The 25,717-nt window shown below is 40.8% G+C and overlaps 1 protein-coding gene across 1 annotated transcript in view; it reads left to right on the top strand.

The window, feature by feature from the left end:
- The window catches only part of grin2aa (glutamate receptor, ionotropic, N-methyl D-aspartate 2A, a), a gene marked incomplete at both ends in the record, with an annotated part of 151,994 nt that extends 130,831 nt beyond the window's left edge, over positions 1-21,163 (top strand). Inside the window, 8 exons of the mRNA XM_081359890.1 lie at positions 4,694-4,865; positions 5,190-5,343; positions 5,776-5,901; positions 6,598-6,827; positions 9,546-9,706; positions 16,755-16,942; positions 18,075-18,313; positions 19,370-21,163. Coding sequence (XP_081216016.1) covers positions 4,694-4,865; positions 5,190-5,343; positions 5,776-5,901; positions 6,598-6,827; positions 9,546-9,706; positions 16,755-16,942; positions 18,075-18,313; positions 19,370-21,163 — 3,064 coding nt within the window. The remainder of the gene's footprint in view (positions 1-4,693; positions 4,866-5,189; positions 5,344-5,775; positions 5,902-6,597; positions 6,828-9,545; positions 9,707-16,754; positions 16,943-18,074; positions 18,314-19,369) is intronic.
- Between the last annotated feature and the right edge of the window lie 4,554 nt (positions 21,164-25,717).

Genomic DNA, 25,717 nt, shown 5'->3' with positions numbered 1-25,717 from the left:
AATTGTAATAATTGTATATAGTGCTATATTTACTTTAGTCTCTCATAATTATGTCCAAAACATGCCTTCCCCAGAGAGGATGTTGTGCAGACTTGTGGTTAAGCATCTGAGCTGTAAACCAAAATATTGTACGTTTAAACCCAAGAAGAGACAGTCCATTAACCACTGCCATTGTGCCCTTGAGCAAAGCATTTAACCCCAGGCTGCTCCAGGAGGACTGTCCCTGTAATAAGTTTACTGTAAATTGTCTTGGACAAAAGCAAAAGTTTCACGTGTCCCTGACTCAAGTGTAAAGATCTCTGTGGATAAAAAATATGCACAACTCTTTCTCACTACTTGTCAATCTGACCATGTTAAAAACATCTGATCAAGTGACAGTGTTAAATACAGGTGTATATGTATAGAGTTAATATTATGCCTTAATTAAACAAACAAATCCAACATTTTGCAAACAAACTCGATCTGCTTTGCAAAGGAAAACTCGACTCGCAAGCAAACAGAAAGCAACGTGCAAGTGCAAAGGTCAATTTGAGCAAAAATGCAGTGGAGTAACACATATGCATTGTGTTTTGCAAATATAAATAAATGAGCCTAGATCATATTTCACAAATAAATACAAATCATCCTACAAATTGCATGTCAAATTCCAAATCTAGTGCATACAAATGCATATCTGTCTGTTATGATTGTGAGACACTTGGCTTTTTATGAGATCTCTCAGCTCGATTTTCTCACAAATGTGTCCAGGCAGATTTTCTCACAAATGCAGTTGAGCAACTTCCTCTTCTAAAACAGTAGATGGTGCTAAGATAGGGGATTAATTTAGCGCTAGTCTCCCGGGAGAAGAACTGATTTAAAACTTGCCTTTGCCTACAGCTGAGGAAAATGACCGGTGAACAGGTGTTTCTATAATTAACCTTTTTAAGGTTTTCTTTTGCAAAATGTTTATTACATATCTTAACAGAATCTATAAGCTGAAAGCTCTGCCATGTTGCTTTGTTACATTTTTGTAAAAATGTTACATTTACTGAACGAGTCTATGGGCCCTATCTTGCACCCAGCACAATTGACTTTGTACACCGACGCATTTATCATTCCTATTTTGCCCCCGACGCAAAATGGACTTTTCCCTCCACAGACGCATGTCGGTAAATTAGGGAATGAACTTGTTCTCCCGGGGGCAGTTCATCCGAAAGAGGAGGTATGTTCCGGCGCATAGGTTCCCTGGTGCTATTTTGCAGTTAGCGTGTAGCGTGTGCACAACGCACATACACTTTGCTTCTCTCATGTCTCATCTACACAGATGCAGCAGCTGCCATTTTTGCAAACCATACATAAATACAAGGAAAAATATTCCACATGAGGGAAATCATTGTGGTGTCCATGAAGATGAGAAAAAATAGGCATAAATCTAGCTTACACATTTACCCAAATTATTATACGCCTGTTTAACCGAAGCTTATTTGGTTGGGTTTCTCCCATCTCCATACAATGTCACTTCTCTGTCTTTTATGGGCCTGGCGAGAATGTCGGTCTCCTCGGCTGTGAACCGCTCCTGGCGTGCGCCTATCAAATCCGCCGTCATAATAGCAATCTGCCATGGAACAAGTGTGCCTGCTCTTAAAGGGAATGTGAGATCTGATTGGTTTATTTCACGTTACACCCAAACCACACCTATGAGTAATGTAGCGACTTCAGACCAACCCATTTTAGATTTGTGTTGGGCGCAAGAGTCATTTATCCCGCCGGTATAATAGCAACAGCGCCTGAGATCCGCCCAAAAAGTTACTCGCGTTTCGCGTTTGATACTTGCGTTTCAGATCGTTAAAATAGGGCCCTATTTCTTTCGTTCTCCATAAATTAATGAGAACATTTCATTTGATTGAAAGGAGGGTCCCATTTATTTATTTATTTAGTTGGAGTTCAGTCAGCTTAACGGTTAATGTAATAAAATAATTAATGAACAAAACAAACAATATACAATTGTTTCTTAACTTGCCTGTGACATATGCAGTGCCCAAATTATTATTTTGGACAGACAAATGAAACACCCCTTTCAATTAAATGTAATGTTCTCATTAATTAATGGAGAACGAAATAAATACTGTAGATTCGTCTAGTGTAGACATACATGTAATCACTAATTTAGTCATTTCGCATGCGTCCGATGTAGAATTAAAAAAAAAGCAACATATGATGGCAGAGCTTTCAGCTTATAGATTCCCCTATCCTAGAGAGAGTGAATTGCTACTAAGTGCTAATGTGGATTTCTGTCTAGATATGTAATAAACATTTTGCAAAAGAAAACCTAAAAGGTTAATTATAGATAAAGTAAGACAGAAACACACCTGTTCACCGGTCATTTTCCTCAGCTGTAGGCAAAGGCAAGTTTCAAATCAGTGCTTCTCCCGGGAGACTTTATATATATTTTATTTATATTTATTTATTAACTTAAATAAAAGTTAATGCAATTAAATTATAGTTAAATAAATTGATACATTTTAATGTTATAAGCCTGGTATACAATTCAATGTGTCTGGCTAACCATTTGAGATTGGATTACACCCGACAGATTTTAATACCAGGTTGTAAACAGGATATTTGTTTGGGTGAGGTAATATTCGTCGACTGAGAAATGAATAAAGGGGTGAATGAGAATATGAACACTAGACATAAGCTGGAGAAATGCAGGTCCTACTCCAGTCAACGCCTCCTGACTGTGTCTAAGAGCAGGACCTTCTCCCCCAGTCCAAATTAAATAATAATCTTGACTGCCTTTAAATAGAATTGTCTTCCTCCTCGCTCTGGAAAACAGGAACCCCTGTGCAATTAAGTCGGCACAGATTGGCGGTGGTCTTTACGAGGCATCAGAAATCTCCAGCCAACTGCAATTTTCACCAGAGGTTTGGCACTCCCTTGATGGCTCCCAGAGTGGCTCTCATGGGAAAGCCCTACTATTCATTGTAATTAAGAAATATCTCCACTGCCGGCAGCAAAAGGCTCTATCGTTCATGCTTCAGCAGACTATACCTACTGTACAGTAACCCCAGCTAGAGCCTGATCTGCACAAGCAGACAGCTGTCCAAAATATGCTTTAGACACACTGCAACTAAATACGATGGTGACTCCTCTTCTGAGTGCTTAATCCTGTTTTGTTTACACAGAGATTGGTTTTACATGCAGTGAAAATCATGTGAAGCTCACATATCCAATATACTGTTATGCCGGGGACACACTTAACGACTAGATGAAACATTCTAAGACTGAACTGAACACACTTACAGACTGTTTCCAATGACTGGAGCAGATTTTAAACACCGACTGTCTGTGACTCGGCGTGTTTGGGCATGATCAGTCGTAAGTATCAAATTACATTCATAATCGGCCTTTATAGTCCCCGGCTTAACTATACTAAATGAGGGCTACAATTTTTTTTGATTTATAAGCATGAAGTAACAATGACATAGTGTGTGATGTAGGTAGTCATGAAATCAGAGACTTGAAATTCTGATCACTCTAAGTACAAAATTTCTTTCTGTTCACACTGACCTTTGAGCTGAATTTACTCTACAAAAACTAAGGGTTGTGACAAAATTGATTGGGTAACCCATAAAGTATGTTCCAGAGAGAGCATGTTTATTTAAAACAAAAGGCACTTCTGTAATTGACAGTTTAGTAAAAAGTGTTTGTAGTTAACATTTCTTTTGTTAAAAATATCTGACTTAAAATGGATTAAACTCTTGTTATCTACACTGCCTTTCGAAAGTTTGGGGTCGGTACAATGTTTTTTTATTATAAAGAAGTCTCTTTTGCTCACTAAAGGCCCTTTCACACCGGATGCGTAACGAAAAAGCGAATAGTTCGTGTGCGAATAGTTCGCGTCAAAACCCATCACATGAGCCGCGTAAACACGGTCTCTATCCTGAAAAAAAAAATCGACATCGAAACGAAAAAAAAAAAAAGTCGTTTTTTCGCCGCAGCACATTCGCGTTCGGTGTGAAAGCACTCATTACACAAACAGCTGGTCAAAAAATAAAACCATCGCGCGAATTATTCGTGCGTAAAAATCGCGTCCAGTGTGAAAGGGCCTTAAGGCTGCATTTATTTGATACAGTAAAAACAGCAATACTATTACAATTTAAAGTAACCATTTTCTATTATATTCTATTATAATGTAATTTATTCATTTTCAGCATCATTACTCCAGTCTTCATTGTCACTTGATTCTTCTAAAATCATAAGAATATGATGATTTGATGCTCAAGAAACTTTTCTTATTATTATCAATGTTAAAACAATTGTGCTGCTTATTTTTTTTTCTTTTTCTTTTTGTGATTCTTTGAATAGAAAGAAAATTGTAATAACAATGAAAAAAATGTAATGCATTCTTGTACAATACATGTATTATTGTATTGTATTGAACTGACTTCAAAATACTGACCCCAAACTTTTGAATGGTACTGTTTTTTTGCTCAGTCATTGCAATTTCAAGAGTGACTGCTGTATTTTTTTATGCACAAAACTGCATTTCTTACTGCTATGAATGTTCATTGCAACACATGCCATATATCTCCCCATACTTGGATGAATCTCGAAAATGCATCAGTCAGCTAAGTGTGAAATGGTCCTGACATCATGATTCAGATATTTTTATCTTTAAGTTGAGCTTTGATTAATATGCTCTATTCATCAGCAACACCACCGAGGGAGGAGGAACATACATCAAAAAGTGCTGCAAAGGCTTCTGCATCGACATACTCAAGAAAATTGCTCGGAATGTGAAGTTCACCTATGACCTTTATCTAGTGACCAACGGGAAGCACGGGAAGAAGATCAACAATGTGTGGAACGGCATGGTGGGAGAGGTGAGAAGTTTTAAATAGCCAAATCTGCTTTTCCATTTACAGAGCTAAACAAAGGTTAGACTAAATAAAGTTTTGTTCACAGAAGCTGAGTGAGCTTCTCTCTCTTTCTCTTCACTGGAAGTAATCACTCAAAGCTTGATAGCAATCAAATGTGAAATTGGGGAAAGGAGCTAGATATTTGTTCAATTTGGATCCAGGAGTGAAATGCTGTTGAAACTCAAGTTTCATTTGGTTGCAAAAATAAATTGAAATATCCCAGGTGTTCTGTATATAAACTAAGCTGATTTTGTCCAAACCTTTGTGTTGTCTTGTCTTCTGCCACAGGTGTTGACCAAAAAAGCAGTCATGGCCGTGGGCTCCCTGACAATCAATGAGGAGCGCTCAGAGGTCATCGATTTCTCCGTCCCCTTCGTGGAAACGGGGATTAGTGTGATGGTATCCCGTAGCAACGGAACTGTCTCTCCATCAGCGTTTTTAGGTAACTATCTGCAGGGCACAGCAGCTGGTTTCCTGATGATCGTGAGAGGCGCATCTTATTTCCACCTGTCAAAATATTGAGGTCTTCTCACCAATCAAAGCACAGATCCAACAGGCCAATAGAGTCTCCAACAAATCTGCTGAAGTGGACCGCTTTTAGATTCATAGCACCCTGAGTGCTTCTTTATGCTTGATGGCACTAGATCAGCAAGCCATTATTTAATTAGCATAAGGCCAATAATTATAGGGTCTGAGAAACCTCCCCAATGGACACTTGCCAGTTTTCCATTTACTTCCCATGGTAAAGCTCTTTAATCTCTTCAGCTTGTCTATAGTCACATACCATGCAGAATGCCTGCATGATAGTCGCTGACTGTCGTTTTTTCCCCTGATCTACCTGTCTCTTGCTCCTCCTTCTCCTCCCTCGCTGCAGAGCCCTTCAGTGCGTCTGTGTGGGTGATGATGTTTGTGATGTTGCTGCTGGTGACTGCAATGGCTGTCTTCATGTTTGAGTACATCAGCCCCCTGGGCTTCAACAGGAACCTCGCTCAGGGCAAAGGTACGTAACTAGCACCCTCAGCTACTCCCTCCCCCTGCGGTTCCCCTGCAATGCAGTTGGTCTTCCAGTTACAGGCGCACTCGTAAACCCTTGCCCTGCTCTGATAGAGCCTGTCTCATAATCTGTACCACAACCCCTCGGTTATTTTGCAAAATGTAAAGGTTTAATTTATACTTAATTTTACTGTTTTCAGCGCTGAGTGGTTTCAGGCGCCCAGTTTTCAATTCATTTTCATTTGATTCAAGTGGATCAGATTTAATTCATGTAGTCTCATTTGGAGGGCTTTTGTTATGGGGCACTAAAAAGCATTTCTTCTCTTGTTAGATGACTCATTTAAAGCTTAGATTTTTCCATTTTCAAAAGGGAAACATGTCAAAGAATTCTAAAGATAAATCAGCTGTCTAGTTCTACACCCACCTTACAAACGAACCGTTTCCAGCTTCACTTCTGTGTATTTACCCCAATGTTCCACTGTTAACTCTTGCATGCAGTTCTGCTTGTATGAAAACAATGAACTATTCAAATGATTAACAGCTGAGCAGTAGGGTGTTGTATGTTGTCATTAATATGTGCAAGAACTCTAATGACCATGCAGAGGGGAAACTATATTATTTCCAAAATTAAAGCATTGAAAAAGGCACTTTGCAACACATTTGTCACAAATGAAGGATGATAATGAAAACATGTTTACCGTAGACCCCCACGGACCGTCTTTCACCATGGGGAAAGCAGTGTGGCTGTTGTGGGGCCTGGTATTTAACAACTCTGTGCCGGTGCAAAACCCCAAAGGCACCACCAGTAAATTCATAGTGTCCGTCTGGGCCTTCTTTGCTGTCATCTTCCTGGCCAGCTACACTGCCAACTTGGCTGCCTTCATGATCCAGGAGGAATTTGTGGACCAAGTGACAGGTCTAAGCGACAATAAGGTAAAACGATTAATATATCCATACCACCATTCAAAAGTTTGGAGTCAGTAAGAATTTTTTTTAAAGAAATTAAAACTTACTTTATCAAAAGTGACAGTAAAGCCTTTTGCAAAAGATGTCTATTTCAAATAAATGCTGTTGTTTCTACTCATCAAATAATCTTGAAGAAAATGTATCACGGTTTCCACAAAAAAAAAATATTAAGCAGCACAACTGTTTTCAAAATTGATAATAATAATTGTTGATAATTGATCATAATAATAAATGTCACAATATTAGACTAATTTCTGAAGGATCATGTGACATGAAGACTGGGGTAATGATGCTGAAAATTCAGATTTGACATTACAGGAATAAATTACATTTTAAAATATAGTCAAATAGAAAACATTTATTTAGAATTGAGCATATATTTTTATTATTATTAAAACTAACATCATAAAGTATGATCATTTTTTACTTTGAGCAATGATGGAGCTATACTTGACTCTTGAAAACAAAAACAGCTCCTTGCTCCTTGAGAATGTAATATTGAATGAAATAATATGTAAGAATGAAAAATGAAATGTAATATTGTAGTATAAACAAAGGTTTATTTTATTTCAGATTTACATTTGAGGGCAGCAATTTTATTAATAATGTCGAAATAAAACCGACGTAATGTTACTTGAAAGCATTGTAGCCTACTATTCCTGCCAAACTTCCATGGTTACAGTTAGTGTTACTACAGTAAATCCATGGTGAATGTTGCTGATCTGTGGACACTGGATAGTTCATTCATGGCACAATGTTTCTCCTGGTTTCCACGTCAGCGCTGTTTGATCCGTTAATAACGGAGAATGTGAATGCTTCTCACTAGATCTCACAGCGATGTTATTACTTCAGTGGCGAATTCAAATGCTTTCTTTACTGGATCTCTTAGCGCTGTGTAGTAACAGTGTCGCTTGATCAAGATCGGCTCGCGCTGCATTGGTCCAAACTGATAAACGGTCCGTGAAGCACAAAATGACGAGTAGCGCAGTTTCGTTCCGCTTTCATTACGTTTGCTTGATGTTAGGCAATATTGTGGTCGCGCCAGCATCTCTTACATTATGAGCGCGCTTGCACGTGCCTACATTTGAAATAACGAAATTTTGGTCGGCAGGAAAAATGGTCCAACGAACCGTTCGGTTTGTAATGCGTACCGAACCGAAAGCCTCGTACCGAACGGTTCAATACGAATACATGTATCGTTACACCCCTAATATATATATATATATATATATATATATATATATATATATATATATATATATATATATATATATATATATATGTATATATATATATATATATATATATATATGTATATATATATATATATATATATATATATATATATATATATATATATATATATATATACCCAAATAACCATTTCACATTATTCACATTCTTAATGCCTTTTAAGTCATGTAAGGATATTCATTTGATAGGTCTTGTGGCAAGGGTGTGTGTCTCCCAAAGAGTCACAGTCAGTGGTTTCGATCCTGTAATAGTGCAACAAAGTACTTTGACCTTTGGTAAGACATTGCAGTCTCTGCTGGGTATTTACTGCAGTCTAGAGTGTTTTCTTTGCAGACTTGAAGTTATGTTGACCGCTGGATGTTTTGTTCATAAGGCTCTAACGAGTGTCTCTCCTTTACATGAAAACAAAGATTTCAGAACTGATTAGTATTAGAGCAGAGAATCCTGTCAGAGCTGGAAAGTTGGTTGAGGTGTTTGTGTGTGTGTGTGTGTGTGTGTGTGTGTGTGTGTGTGTGTGTGTGTGTGGTGGTGAAGCTAGTGAAAAATTTGGCAAAACAAGTATAAATCTAAAATATATTGTCTGAAAATAAAACAAAGCCCAAAGCTCTTTGACATAGATTGTGAACTCTCTTATATAATAGTAAGCTCGATTAAAGTAGAATCATTTGTCTTGTTCAGCTGTCATGGGACTTTTAGTTGGTGTTTTACTGCAAGCTCCGCATTTGTGAATGGTGAAGTGTTGTGATGCAAAATTTAATCTACAGAACACAGAGCATTATGTCTTTTGTACAACAGACAGTAGTGTATGTATGAGTGTGTATTTTTCCTGATTCCCAAATACAGATATTTTTTGTCCATTCAGAAAATGTGTTATTTAAGTGTTGCCATAGCTGCCTATTGAAAATAAATAACCATACTGAGTCAAGTACAGTGAGAGCAGCAGGTGTAGACTGGCTCAAGAAGAGCTCCTCAGCTACTTGTTCCAGACAAAAAGGGCATTTATTTGGGTTGTAATAGAGAATTAAAGGTATAATAAGACAGGCAATGTCAGTTCTCTAAAAAGTAGGTCAAGAGGAGCGGTGAAGCCATGTATGGGCCTGCAGGAAGAAGACATGAAGAGTCACTCATGACACAGTTTGCTCATGAAGACACATTAAAGTGGCATAACTCTGGTCAAATAGTCAACAAACAAACACATTCAAACACTACTGTATATTATCGCTTCTGTATGTAGGTTTTAAAAGTACTAGAGAATGAAAAGTCCTTTGTGAACTTTAAAAGATTTAGCTTGTAAAAATGTTTTGTTCTTATTGGAAGCAGTATTTTTTGGAGTGTAAGTGATAAAACTCAATGTTTTGTAAACATAAAATAAAAGCATTTTATTTCCTGTTGTTCTTTTATCAAATGCTTATTTTGTTTTTTAACTCGTAGTTTCAGAGCCCCTACTCCTACTCCCCTCCTTTCCGCTTTGGAACGGTCCCAAACGGCAGTACAGAGAGAAACATCCGAAAGAATTACCCCGACATGCACCAGTACATGGTGAAGTACCATCAGACCGGGGTGAATGATGCGCTAGTCAGCTTGAAGACTGGGTATGTATATTACACCCTCACTGTTTGTCTTGTCAGTCTGAGCAGAATGGTTGAAATAGTGAGTGGGTCATTGTCTTACATGCTGACCGTGCTTCCTTAAACTGGCAGGGCTATTATTAATGGGATTAGATTGCCCAAAAATTAAGATTTTGTCATTATGACTTTTTTTTCTTCTTCAGTGGAACACAAAAGGTACATTTTCCTGGCCACTATCAAGGCTGTCGAGTTACAAAATGTCTTTAAAACTCATACAATAGCTTTTTTTTTGTGAGGAACACAGCTATTTTAGCATTACTTATATTTAGTATTTATAAATATTTTGTATTAGCTTTTATTTTTATATATTCATTTCTATTAAGCATTATTTTATTTTTATTTCGGTTTTAGTAATTTTAGTACTGCAACTTGAATTTGTTTCATTTTTTTATAACTAATGTTTTCATATAATATTTAAATTTATTTTATTTCACCTTTATTTTAGTTACCAAAAACAATTGTTCATATTAAATTATAAACTTATAAAATTATACATATACATATATATATATATATAAACTCATATTAAAATTATAAACCTCTCCCCATCATGGCCACAGCTGAATTAAAGCAGCATCTTGGGTCAGAGAACAAAAGAAACATTAAAAAAAGAGCAAAAATTAACTAAATTAACTCTTCTGTTTAATGAAAATGAAAAAACAGACAATTTTCTGACAATTTTACTGGTTACTAAGACAATTCAGTTTAATGTAATTCATGAATTACAAGCAATACTGCCTTCTGAATATTAGGGGGTACAGTGAAAGAGAAGAGCAGTAGATCAGCAGCAAGGGATATTAAACAGCTTTCATTATCTGTCTAAATGGCAGCAAAACTGTGCTGTTGTATAGGATTATTTGTGGATGGGTACAGCAAATGCACAATAATAAATTGCCTTGCAGTATATTAATAAAGTGTCAATGATTTTCTTTGGTTGTACACAGCATCATTTCTTGCAGCTCAGCATATCACTACACATACTGTAGATCCAGCCAGCACCGTTACAAAAGAATCATTGAGCAAATCTACTGGATGTCAGCGTGATCCCTGAGTTACATTTGACATTCTTGAAATGTCAGACAACCAGACTAATGAGTCTTAGACAAAGGCTTTTCCAACAGAGAGATCGAGTTTGACAAGCAGCCCACCATGGCTCCAAATGTCAGTTTGTAGGTGGGGTCGAAAGTCGGGTGCACACAGTGTGAATTTTTTCACGTTTTTGCTGTTTGAGACAAATTTCGTAGTAGATGTATGTCATGAGCTGATCATATAATGGCTTTGAATGAAGAAGCACAAACTTCCTTGTTTAGAACTAATGTTTTATTTATCTAGGGATTAGCATGATAAGAAAAAAATATTTTTGTATATTTCTTTTGTTAGTAATAAATTATAATACAGTCTGTTCCCAGTGTTATTATTGTTAATCCAAATAAAAAAATAAAAATAATAATAATTAATTGAAATAAAGATAAATTAAAATAAAATAAAATAGACACTTTATTAATATACTGCAAGGCAATTTATTATTGTGCATTTGCTGTACCCATCCACAAATAAGCCTACACAACAGCACAATAAAAGCACAACATCCAAAAAAAAATAATTAAATAATAATAATTAATAATAACAATCACCTTTGAAAACAGCCAATGGAATTGGCGTGTGGAATTTGCATGCCAAGCCACTCCCCTGTACATACAGGTATATGGCACGCATCCACTCATTCAGGTTTATGTTGAGGAGCCGAGACAGGGATCCCGGCCATTCAGCAGGGTGGTTCAGGGTTGTGGCAGGAGTGACATAATGTCTCTGTTTCCTCCATCAGGAAGATGTTCCATTAGTCACATTTGACGTTATGTCGAAGACTGACAAATGGGGCCCCTATGGAAAGCGCCACAGCCACTGAACTGTGTTATGAATGTTGGAGACACAGATGCTGGCAAGCTTTACTCATACAACTGCTATCATACAGTCATAACCTAACCAGTGCCCCACGTAAGCCCAAAGAATAATAGGCCTCTATGCCAACAGGATGGAAGAGACAAGGCTTACCATGAAGACGGTCATAGCTGCTGTTCCTTTAGTATGTTTACTCTATGGGAAGAGTGCTTCGGTTCTCTATTCCTATTTTTTTTCAGCCATGACCAGTTTTGTTAACGCTGGGGAAGCGTACCTAGTCCAATGTAGACGGACGCTACAGAGGCCACATCCTACCTCTAGGGAGAAGCATGTGGAAATACACAGATGGACTGACCCGTGGGGCAGTGCTACATATGGAAAGATCTCTGTGGTAGCTCCTGCCTAGACAGGGATGGAACTACTATATACGCAGAGACGGGGCAGAGCATAAACTGCCCAGGGTAAGACACAGGTTTACAGACAGGGAAACCGTACTGTGGATGAATACACAAATGGGATTACCAAGGGGGAATCACAACATATGGGGCATCTAGCCCAGTATAAAGGCTGACAGGCCAGATGTCTCTGTCGTGTCAGACTGTCGAAGGATGCTCGCAGGAATCTCAATCCAGGGTTTCCCGAATTGGGAACTCACCTGATGAGCAAAGAATGCGCTCGTATCGCCCCTTAGAGGGGAATGGTGCTTCAAACGAGACACCGAGTCAGCCTTCTTGCACATTACCTGTTTGTACCCAACACATGGGAAGAACCCAGCTCCACACGGAGATTGTAGTATCTCACAAAGGTATTAGGTGTCGCCCAGCCCACAGCTCTGCAGGTGCCTGCCAAAGAGGCGTCTTACGCCAACACCCAGAAGGAGGCAGCACTTCGAGTGGAGTGAACACCCATTCCTTACTCCCTCTTGATGGAAGGGAGCGTGGTCAGGAGCGCTGTCTTTAGAGACAGGATTTTAAGCTCGACTGACACCAGCAGCTCAAAGGGAGCTCTCTGCAGACCAGAAAGGAACACATATAGTTCCCAGGAGGGGATGAGGCATGGCCTGGGAGGATTTAGCTTCCTGGCACCTCTCAGGAACCTGATGGTCATGTTTTCTTTCCCAGTGACCTACCGTCAACTGCAATGTGATGTGCCGCAAGAGCTAATCGGGCATTTCCAGGGGTAGAGGGTTTAGTTGCGGCCTGAGGGACGTCTCTGGTTGTGCCGGAGCAGGTGTAGAAGCTGCAGGGGGATGCCTTCTGTGACGAGCAGGCTGGGAACCAGCCCATGGCGACCTTATGACGGTGTTATCACGACCGGGGCAGGATGTACTTAATGGCCTCAGTCTGCTTTTGGACAAAGTCCTTGACAGTGTCTGTGCCCAGTTCCTGCATCAACCCTGGCTCAGAACTACCCTTGTGCAGCTCTTTGAGTGGTTTGGCCTGATCGGCTTGCAGGATGGCGATCATATGCAGGGCGAAGGCAGCCTGTCCAGCGGCACTGTAGGCCTGATTAGGACAGGAAATTACTGCATCCAGAAACAAATGGAAAGCTCTTTTAGGGAAATCTGCTATTTTGCACTGAAGTGCCAAGGGGAGAATAGCTGTACAAAAGTGCGGTTCCACTGAAGTTATTTCGGAGACTCCTGGGGCATATGGCATCCACAGCGGCAGCAACGCTGCTCGGACTGCTTCATATGAGACCGCTTCTGCACTGGCTTCGTGATCGAGTCCCGAGATGGGCATGGCAACAGGGCACGCAGTTGGTACCAGTTACTTGGGCCTGCCGTCAGACCTTCACCCCATGGTCGAACCTCTCCTTTCTACGGGCCGGAGTGCCCTTAGAACGAGTGTCCAGGCATGTTGTTGTCTCAACAGATGCCTCTGCCACTGGCTTGGGTGCCATGTGCAATGGACATGCTGCCACGGGCTCCTGGACAGGACCCCAGTGCCTTTGGCATGTCAATTGCCTCGAGTTGCTGGCAGTATGTTTGGCTCTGCACCGTTTTCTAACGTAGCTCAAGGACCAACACGTACTATTCCATTCAGACAGCACTGCGATAGTAGTGTACATCCAATGACAAGGTGGTCTGCGCTCCCGCCATATGTCGCAACTCGCCATCTCCTCTTATGGAGTCAGAAGCATCTGAGGTCGCTTCGTGCCAATTACATTCCGGGAGAGCTGAAACGAGCAGCCGACAAGCTCTCACGATTTCGTCCACATCCCGGGGAATGGAGACTCCATCCCCAGACGGTTCAGCTGATTTGGGAACAGTTCGGCGACGCACAGGTAGATCTGTTTGCCTCCCCAGACACTTCCCACTGCCGCTGGTTTTATTCCCTGACCGAGGGGACCCTCAGCTCGGATATATTAGCGCACAGCTGGCCGCTGGGCCTCCGCAAGTATGCGTTTCCCCCAGTGAGCCTTCTTGCACAGGTCCTGTGCAAGATCAGGGAGGATGAGGAGCAAGTCCTTTTGGTTGCGCCTCATTGGCCCACCCAGACTTGGTTCTCCAAACGGGTGCTCCTCATGACAGCCCCTCCCTGGCCAATCCCTCTGAGGAAGGACCTCCTTTCTCAGAGACTGGGCACCCTCTGGCACCCACGTCCCAATCTGTAGAACCTGCATGTGTGGGTTCTGGACGGGACACGAAATGTTTGAGTACCCTACCACCTGAGGTGGTGGCTACCATCACTTCAGCTAGGGCCTTGTCCACGAGACATGCCTATGCTCTGAAGTGGAACCTCTTCGTCATCTGGTGTTCTTCTCGCCAAGAAGATCCCAGGAAATTCCCGATCGGGTCTGTGCTCTCCTTCCTCCAAGAAGGGTTGGAACGAAGGCTGTCTCCTTCCACCCTGAAGGTTTACATCGCTCCGATCTCTGCGCACCACGACCTTGTGAAGTCAAAAACGCTGGGACAGCATGACCTGGTCGTCAGGTTCCTTAGGGAAGCGAGGAGACTAAATCCTCTTATACCCTCTTGGGACCTCGCAGTGGTTTTATCTGCCCTGCTGAGAGCTCCATTTGAGCCATTGCGATCAGTCAAGCTTAAAGTCCTGTCTATGAAGACAGCGCTGTTAGTCGCTTTGGCCTTAATCAAGAGGGTAGGGGACCTGCAGGCATTTTTGGTTGACAAAACATGCCTAGAATTCGGGCCGGCTAACTCTCATGTGATCTTGAGACCCCGGCCTGGATACGTACCCAAGGTTCCCACTACTCCTTTCCGGGATCAGGAGTTCCCACTACTCCTTTCCGGGACCCGGAGTGTGGCTTCCTCCTGGGCTTTAGCGCATGGCGCCTCGCTAACAGACATCTGTAGAGCTGCAGGGTGGGCGACACCCAACACTTTCGCAAGATTCTGTAAACTCTGGGTAGAGCCAGTGTCCTCTCATGTACTCGCTTCCACTAGCCAGTAAGTAGGACCTGCTCAGTGTCATCACTTGCTGCACCATTCCACTTCACGGACTGGATACGTGCGCTATTTCACTCAGATGAGTTCTCCTTAGACCCTTAGTTCCTCCTGCACTGTCAATGCCATCACCAGGTGCTTCCATGTGCATAGTTCCCCGCTTGGGCAACCCCCACATGTGTATTTCCACGGTAAGTCTCCACCGAGCTCGTGTCTTTCCCTCGGCAAGACCTCTTGCCATCTCGAGGTTGAAACATTCCACCCTGCGGGCTGGATACCTCTGAGTTTTTCCATATGCATTCCGTATTCGGGTCATATGTGTATTCTAAGTCCTCCCTACGGGTAGGCGCTGTGTTACATATTTCACCTGGGATATGCCACCCAGTGTACCTTGGTATTCTTGCGTTAAGCCTAGCCCTTTGTCCGTGCTAGTCTCACAACAGGGAGCTCAGACTTGCACAGGGCACTGGAAGACAGCCGCTGTGGCGTGATTGAATTGGGACCCCCATTTCGTCAGTCGCTGACGTAACTCGGAGTGACTGAACGAAAGGGAATGTCTCGGTTACGTATGTAACTCTCGTTCCCTGAGGAGGGAACGGAGATGTTACGTCCCCCTGCCACAACTGCTGTACTGCTGGAACAGCCGGGAGTTCAGTCTCAGCTCCTCAGCATAACATAATGCAAGATTGCTGCGCTGCTCCTTTCATACCCACCCGGTGGGGAGGGAGTTGCGCTATGCAACTTCTGCAGACCCATGGCATTGTTTTGCCATTGGCTCGTTTTCTAGAACTCGAAGGTGAGAGGTTTCTAAGCGAAACCCCCATTTCGTCAGGCTCTGACGTAATGTCTCCATTCCCTCCTCAGGGAACGAGGGTTACATACGTAACCGAGACGTTCTTCATCTCCCTTTTTCTATTTGCGTGTGCTGTTTTAGATTTTTTAATGCCAAAGGACCCCCATATATGATGACACCATTCCTAAAAAGGCAGTTAAGTATTCTGTGAGAAAAATTTGCAATATTTAAAAGATAGCATGTTGTTTCCAAAACAAAATAATTGGCTTTTGCTTGTCTTTGTACTACAGCCAGAGGGAAAAAAAAGAAGAAGAAGAAAAAAAAAGGATCTGGACTAAAATATTTATATATTTACAGTTAATATATAATAAGTTAATACATATCTTTTTCTACCCAGTGTGAGACTGTTATATTTTCAATTCAAATTTACTGCACATTTCACAACAAATATTATTCCAAAGGAGCATTACAAAGAATTGTTCCTCACAAGCCCCAGTGAACAAGCAACAATGGCAAGGCAGAAGATGCAGGCTTATATAAACAAACAATTCTGGAAAGTATGCAGCCTTGTTTTTTATTTCTTACTGTTGAAATGCATTTTGTATTTTTTTTCTCTGAAAATTTCTTCTCCTTACAGACACCAATTACACCTTACAGACAACCCCTGGCATAAAATAAAAGAAATAAATTAAGCCTAAATCAATCAAATAGCTTTTATTGCTCTATTTCTCCCCATTTCTTGTGATGTGATTGCACCCAGTGCTGTCTCTCACCTTAAACTTGTGACTCTACATCATAACAAGTTAAAATGTGTTATGATTCATGACAGTGGTGTTAAGGCATGAGAATGACTCAGAACATTTAACCTCTCTATTTGCCATCTGAATAGTGTCTGTGCTCTTTCCTTTCACCAGCAAACTTGATGCCTTCATATATGACGCAGCTGTGCTGAACTACATGGCCGGTAGGGATGAGGGCTGTAAACTAGTGACCATTGGCAGTGGCTACATCTTTGCTACCACTGGCTATGGCATTGCCCTGCAGAAAGGGTCGCTTTGGAAGCGCCCGGTGGATCTGGCCATTCTCGCTATTATTGGAGATGGTAAGTGCACGCAAGCCTGGCAGCAGTCCAGAATACTGTGCATGTTTGAATGGGCAGCTTGAAAGCCCTATAAACCCACTGAGTTCACTGTTGTTCAAGTACTGTTGACCTTTCCATGGAATCCCAAACATAAAACTGTAAGGATGTAAATTCTTACTAAATACGTATATTCAAAGACATATATAGGTAGTGAATCACTCCTTTTTAGGTTATGGCCTTGGAGGTCCACACATGCACTATGAGTGGCCATAATAATTTGTAAAATAATTAATTAAATAATATTTTAATTATTAAAAATGATTATAATTCATTGGATATTAAAAATATATATATATATTTTATTATTACATTTAATAATTTAAACTTATTTATTAAATAATAAATTCTGTTCATTATAAATTAATTTGTGGATTCAGTGTGTAACTATATTTATGAAGTTTCTGTTTTAGTTGCAAAAACTATTGATTATGATCATAGTGCAAAAAAAGAAGAAAAAAAGGTGAAAAACAGGACATCCATACTTTTTTATACATTTTTACCCCCCAGAAAACATCGCACATTTTGTGTCACCTACTCATGTTCATGTGCATGGTTTTATAACATCTTGGAATATTTATTTGTGGTGCTGTCTCTACATGCATGATGAAAATATATCTGTTCCTCATTTGAAAGTCACTTTGGATAAAAGTGTCTGCTAAATTAATACATGTAAATGTCTGCCCTAAGGAGTTTTTATGCAGTGTAGTAAAGCCAGAATTTGCAGTGTAGTAAAGGCAGAATTAGAATGTGTAGTTTTCATGCCGCAATGTCCATCTGTTACATTATTTAGCCTTCTTTTACTTCAGATTTCTTCCTACATAGACATCTGCAGTATGTCTCTCATACTATATGCTGTTTCACAGTAGTGCTATATGGAGAGCAAAGAGAAAAAAGTCTCAGATGATGCTAACATATGGCTGAAGCTTGAGCATATAATTTTATTGATCCTCACATTGACATGTTTTTGCATGGGGAGTTCTGGAAAAGGAGGATATGTCTGTGAACGGTACCAGTGTGGCCCACTGAAGTGTACATGAAATGGGAGACAGAGCTGATTGATGACGTGGGCTTGGGCATGTGCATATCTCCACAGGTGAGATGGAGGAGTTGGAGGCTCAGTGGCTGACTGGGATCTGCCACAATGAGAAGAATGAGGTGATGAGCAGCCAGTTGGATGTGGACAACATGGCTGGAGTGTTTTACATGCTGGCAACCGCAATGGGTCTCAGCCTCATTACCTTTGTCTGGGAGCACCTGTTCTACTGGAGACTCAGATACTGCTTTACTGGCGTCTGCTCAGGCACACCCGGCTTGCTCTTCTCCATCAGCAGGGTAAGGCTTCTATTCTTTCTTTGAGGTCAACAAAAAATCTTAATGTTATCTTGAATAAGACATTATATTTAATAAAATATAATAATAATGATAATAATAATTATTAATAATAGTAAGTAAATAATTCAAATTAATATTATTGATGGGCAGAGTCATACTTGTACAGTATATTTTAGCTATTCCTAGTAAATTTTAATGTGGGAGGAACAATAAAAAACCTTTTCACAAATTATTTTGAGATCAAGCAATAATTACTGCAGTAGACCCCCAAGGGGTTGCGAACCAGCTGCTGAAGACCCTGGTTTTGGTGTTGTATTGGATCACCCTCACAGTTATTGATTTTAATATCATGCCACAGAAGATGTCCTCTGCCTGAGTTGTCCTGTCTTGACAGTAGAGACAGCCAATGGACAGCCAATATCACTCAACCTAACTTGTGACAGTGTCAGCAGTAATCCAATTGGCATTTGAGCTCAGTATTTACCCTGACATGGCCAGTGTTTGAAAGAAAAAGTTTGTCAGAAATTTTATTTTCGGCCACTGGTTCCATGGCCACAGAGCATAAAATCACAACGCAGCAGTCTGTTTTGACAGCTTGATTTCTAGCACCGCCAAAAGTTTAGAATGTCTTTGTTTATTTTAGATCCCTGATGGGTTTGTGTATATTTTTGTGTCAGTGTGAGAATATGGTGCCTCTGATTAACATCTTTAAGGTAATGAAATGTTGGTGTTGACGGACCCAAGCATAACTGATAGAATGTTTACTGGTGAAAAGAGATTCATAGGGCTAGAGAGAGGACATGATCATTTTTCAAAATAAACCCACTAGCAATTCGTTTTCAAATTTGAAGGGATCTTTGTCACCACCTTAATCTATGCCCTAAATAAAAACTTCATAGTGCTCTTTGATCTCACTGATGGGTACATTTGCAAGTCTCTGCAGTAAAATCAGATATCGGGGTCTCGTAATACTGTAAAAAGAACTGAAAGCCATATTATTCACAGACACCATGGTCAGTGCATGAATATTGAGCTTTATTCACTTGTTTTCCATAGGGTATATGGAGTTGCATTCATGGTGTCCATATCGACATGAAGAAAAAGTCATCTGACCTGGACTTCAGTCCACAGTCCAACATGCTTAAACTTATCAAGTCCGCCAAGCAGATGACTAATATGACCAATCTCAGCGGCTCCAGGATCAACTCTCCTAAACGCGGCAGTGAGTTCATGCATTCGGCAAGCCCCATGATCATGGACATGATGGCGGAGAAAGGGAACTTCATCTACACTGACAATCGCAGCTATGCCCAAAAGGATATATATGGGGACTCCAGCGACTTGCAGGCATATCTGTCCAACCGCCATAAGGACCATCTGAACAACTACATCTTCCAGGGTCAGCATCCCCTCACCCTCAATGAATCAAACCCTAATACTGTCGAGGTGGCGGTAAGCGCAGACACAGCCCAGACCAATGCAAAACCCAGAGCTCTGTGGAAGAAATCTGTGGATACTTTGCGTCAAACACAGGGGCCTGATACCCTAGACCCCCGTTTGTCCATGAAGAGTCAGAGGTACCTGCCAGAGGATGCTGCACACTCGGATATCTCTGACTGCTCAAGCAGGGCCACCTCCTACAAGGATCCAGACAATAACAAGCACCTAAAGCCCAAGGATAACTTAAAAAAAAGATCGATGACGTCAAAATACCCTAGGGATTGCAGCGAAGTAGAGCTGTCCTACTTAAAAAATAAGCAGGGCGGAGCGGGCCGGGAGAAAATCTACACCATAGACTCTGACCGGGAGCTGAGTCTGCACTCAGAGCCACAACACTACAGGGAAGGCAGAGCCTTTACAACCGACGATTTGGATTTTGGTGAAATTTACTCAGACCACAACGACAATTACAGGAAATGTGACCAGCCCATCATCCATCTCAACAGCAGCCCCCTGCATCAAAGTGAATCTGACCTCCTTCCTGACAACGCCTACAACAAACACTACAGCTTGAAGGAGAAGAACCTCAGTCCGCACGAAACCAACGACCGATTTAAACAGACTCATTGCCGGAGCTGTCTTTCCAAGGTACCCAACTACAGCACGGGGCCGTATGCTGCCGCACGCTCGCCATATAACCGGTGTGAGGCATGCATCCACATGGGCAACCTGTACGACATCAGTGAGGACCAGATGCTGCAGGAGGCCATGATCAGCCCTAGCATGCACCACGATGACATGTTTAGCCACTACTGGCCTCAGACGGACGGGCCACACGTACAGAGGAGGAACAGACTGAGGCTTAGCCGTCAGCACTCCTTTGACAATATCATGCTCGAGAAGCCCAAAGAGATTGACCTGAACCGGCCGGCGCGGAGCGTCAGCCTAAAAGAGAAGGACCGCTTCCTGGAGGACAGCCCTTATGCAAACATGTTTAACATCAAGGCTGACAAACTGTTTGGCAGTAGGTCCATGCTCTTTAACCGAAGCCTGGAGGAAAGCAAGCGTAGTAAGTCACTTTACCCCGATCACCCCTCAGACAACCCCTTCATGCAATCTATACGGGACGACACTCGCCTGGTCCACGGCAGGAGCTCCTCAGATATTTACAAACAGTTGGCTCCCATCAAAAACAGGAACGAGAACAATCTGAGGTCCTCCGTGAAGTCCACCACTTCATACTGTTCCAGGGATGGTCAAATACCCAATGACATGTACATTTCAGAGCATGTAATGCCTTATGTAGCCAACAAGACTAGTGCATACTCAGCTCCCCGGGTTCTCAACTCTTCGCAGTTTAGCAATAGACGAGTGTATAAGAAAATACCTAGTCTCGAGTCAGATGTTTAATGCTTTTTTGTGAAGTTGAACTATTTACTCACTTAGAATGCCACATTCACCTACATCTATAAAGTACCCGAGATATCGCTCTTCTTATACGAGCGATTTCCAAAGGTTTTCAGCATTTTAAGATGCCTTCTGGGCGTATGAAAATAAAATGTGGTCCAGCATGGAAGTTGTTAATTATCCCCCACACTTGGCCTAGTGCTAGTGTGTACTCAAAACGCTGAGTGCTAGGACAGATGTACTGCTTCGAAGTCCGACCCAAAGCCATGGTGGACCGAAACAGATCCTAGGGTGGGGTTTCAGGTATTTGGCCCCACATTGCATGTGACAAGAGCGTACCTGTATCAGACAGACTGTGGCTGGAATAGTTCCTGAACTTAAGGCAAGCAAGGGTATTTCATTCATTCATTTGCACTCAGCAATTGCATTTTTGCTTTTATTACTATAGACTTGGGATTTTTGGCATTCTAATCCCTATTTAGAATTTAGACTCTTCTCTATCTTATTTGGTAGCACAATAATCATTAGTTAACCGCCCACCTCTGCTTTATAAACAGAACTTCTATATTACTGTCAGGAGTAGATTTATTTTGCATGTGTGTTTATTTTCTTGTCTTATTTGTTTTGAAGATATACTTACATTAAGGTGATTTCATTTGATAGCTGAGGTGGTCATCTGTGCAATGAAAACTTGACCTGTATGTAGGTTGTTCGACTAGGAATATTGTGTTGATCCTCCATTTCAAGATTTTGGGGAAGTTTTTGCGATGGAAGTTTGTCGTGCATTTATTTTGTTCAATACTTCCATCCTGTCACTGTACACTGTGAAACCGAATCAGAGCATCACCTCTCGAAGACTGTTGTTTACTGTAGCTCAGCGGAGCCTTGCTTCGCTATTGCGATCCACTCATTTAATGTAACGAGGGCCATGTGTGAAGCTTGAAGTCTGAACTAGAGCATTGGTTTTCTGTTGCAGTCCGTAACACGGTCAACACGCTATTCACATTGAGGACTACCACGCAAGATCTTTGTTCTGCAGACCTATTACTAAACTTTATACTGTACGAACACACTCAATGAACTCCATGCAATGTGAATCATAACACATAGCCAAATCGTGTATTAGATCAAATACCTCAGGATGGTTCTGTGTCATTTTGTGTAAGGTTTTTTTCTGCACCACCGAAAGGTACATTCACGCATGTTTCCCTCCACTCCGCTATGGTTGTCCAAGGACTTCCATTGCAGTCACGTTTATGTGAACAATAGAGAGGGGATCTTTCAGCCATCTTTGCAACAAGCTTTGTTTACGATTTCAACGTTTGTTGGAAAACAGGATGTTTATCGACATAACCGTGTTATATGACTACTGTAGCAGCTTCCACTCTCATATCAGATTTGCTTTCTTTGAACTTCCCCAATAATGTGACATCTACACTTATCTTGAATATGTCATCACTGTCACAATCATGAACATATTCAACATATGAAGTGCTGCTTTAAGAAGCTAATGTGCGTATGCACATGTAAAATATCAAGGTCTTGTAATCATATATGCCATACATAGTTTTTACTCTTTGCAACTTGTTTTTCAGTTATTTTTCACCCTTGTAATAACCCCAGTCTTTAAGGAAAATGTATTTTGATTACATGAACATGAATTATAATAATGGCATGCAACTCAATTGTAACTCTTTCTATGTTTTTGTTATGATGTTATGATCACAAATTATTTGTAACAGGGTGCAAATATAGCATATAAATGAAAAGAAAATGATAATTCATATTGCAGAGCTGCAGTTTTGGGGAAATAGCAAGGCATTAGCCTCTATTATTAATCACAGAGCTACATCTGCATTGATTTCATATCCTTTGCGAGGCAAGGTGAATATCCTTGCTCTTCCTTGATTAGCAGGTGAAAACATCACCAACTATGCTTTCTGTCTCTTACCTGTCACATATAGCCAGATTTAACCTGTAAAGAGAGAGAGAGAGAGAGAGAGAAAAAGTCGGGTCTGCTCTTTTCGGGTCTGCTATCCCTCCAAAGATATGACGTCTTCTTGATTTTCTCTATTATCTATGGTTTGCTGTAAGAATAGAGCTTTTTTTTAATTCCTCAAAGACTTAGCAACTATTTTGAATATAAGGCACTTGTATATCGCTTGTAAATTCTTACTCAAATAATTCATGAAAGTTAAGATGATACAGAGTAAACAATATTTTTTGTGTGGGTTTCACAGGTCTGTACAGTAGCACTCGTTTTCTGTAGCATATGTACGAAAAATGACATCACTCACAAGGTCTGCATCGAAACGTCACCTTTCGAGATTTCAAAGTCTCCATGCAGTTTGTTATCAGGGATTGTAGCCCTGCAGTTTTTGTAAGCTTGAACATTTCGGGGCTGGGGTGAGGGTGGGGGCTACAGGCATTTAGGCAGATTTTTTTCTAAGTAAATACTGTCAATCCACTTGAAGGTGAGCTTGGATCAAGCAGATCAATGCGAGGAGAACTGGCCTCCTTTTCTCATAGACATACTGCACAGGGGTCGTCATGAGACTGCAGGGTACGAATCCATCCTGCTCATGAACCAAAGCTCTGTGGCCACTCTGGCCTGTCGTTTAGGCCGCCAAACTTCTGGGATTTTTACTCAAAAACATCTTGAAAACCAAAATGTACTTTTTATTCATCATTTTGTTTTTGTCGAAGGTTATCGGAGGCGGTCGGATGTGTCGAGTGGAACAGCGCAGGTCAGGTATTGATTGCAAATGGAAACAGATGAACTGTGTGGGATTATTTTATGTAGCAGTTTTTGGCTAGGCAAAAGCCATCTGTAGTTTATTGAAAAATCTATTATATTATATTTTTGGTTTTATTTACCTCTCATAGAATAGTGCACAAATGTGAATTTAAAGTAGCTCAGATGCTGATTATTTCCATAAGACGAGTTAGACTAAGCAAAGTAGTTGAGTAAGTCAACAAAGGAGGATTTTGAAGTCACAGAAAAAAAAGTTAGTACTTTCTCAATTACACATTAAACAGCAGTTAAGGGTTAATCTGTTTCGTCCTTCGTGTTTGTTACACTCCACTTCTTTCAGCAGAGATGTGTGTTTGTGTACGTTTATTTGTGGATCATGAAGAGAGGGAGTTTTAGGATCAACGGCTAATGGCACTCAGTTTGTATGCTGAATATTTACACTCTAAAAGTCTTTGTAGATAACAGAGATGCCTCCATCACCGCAAGTTTGTCTTCTATAAAAACCCATTAGACTAAAAGATACAACCAATTTTCTTTCCCTTTGAGGCAAATTTTAGCGAAGCAGGGAAGTGAGACAGTTACTTAACACAACAATAGATCTCTGCATCCACATGGAAGGCCATTTGAAATCTATTCTTTCCTAAATTGATATTTTGCCAAGTGCAGTGCAGTAAGAAGGATAGGCCCTTTTCGTCTGCCAGGCAAGCTGGTGTACTGTCACTGCATCATTGGCTGTGTTCCCATCGAGGTAGTTTCAAGGAGAAATCACCTCAGCTCAAATTACATCTGCCAGAGCCACACAAGGCACGGTGAGAAGGGGCAGGTGGCTAAAGACAGGAGCGGGAGTCCTCATGCATGACTGTGTCGACTGCAGCTCGCTCCCTTTTGTTCTCAGGCCGCTTTATAACCCTCAGGAAGACGTTTGCAGGGGCAAAAATGGCAGCTTGGAAACAACTTGTAAATGCTCACTGTCAGTCATGCGGCTCTTTCAGCAATGGCATTTTTATCATTGCATTACTGACATGATGATTATCTTTGCTCACCTGTAATGCATTTTCTTGTGGTGGATATTTTAAATGTTTGATTATTTTAATAAGGAATCAAAAATTAAGGACAGACAGCGATTTAGTGAGTACTGACCCTAAAGGTTTTTTTTTTTTTTTAGTTCTTTGTTTGGTTGTTTGAGTTTGAGCAGAGCTGCTGGAATACTTGCACTTATTAAAGGAAAGAGGAACGCTGCCTTCCCTGTAAAAACAACGATTTTGATCGTAGTAGAATCACAGTAGAAAGAAGATTTGTTTGAAACGAATCACTTGTGTTTCCTGTTTAATAATCACTCTTGTGAGCTTTGCATTCATATTTTGTGTGGTTAAAAGTAGAAATTATTTTAGAACAGTGTTTTATACTGGGGCGGGTGGGGATTGTCATGTGACTATAACCTATTTATCACTGAAACATGTGACCTGCTGCCTAAATGTTATTTTATAATGAAGCATTATCACTTGTGTGCGTACTGAAATGTCTTAAGAACTTTTTAAAGTAAGTTGGAAGTAATCGCTTACATAAAAGCTGACACAAACTTAAATGAAATCATTTCTGCTATTGGCAAATTGCATGAGAAAGTACTAAATCATTGGAGCGGTTTAAACATATCTCCTGTACATTTCGTTTAAAATATTGTGTTCAGAATTTGTTTCGTTTTTTTGTTCTCTGCTTTTTTTATGTGTATGAAGATCATATTAAAGGAACAGGTCTGATATGTGACTTGTGAAATGTCAATACAACGTGGTTGCAGGACGTGT

The sequence above is a fragment of the Scardinius erythrophthalmus genome (assembly GCF_964197995.2).
Source record: "Scardinius erythrophthalmus genome assembly, chromosome: 1".
Classification (NCBI taxonomy): Eukaryota; Metazoa; Chordata; class Actinopteri; order Cypriniformes; family Leuciscidae; genus Scardinius; species Scardinius erythrophthalmus.
Note: the sequence above shows the minus strand (reverse complement) of the source record. Positions and strands in the feature narration are given on the sequence as shown.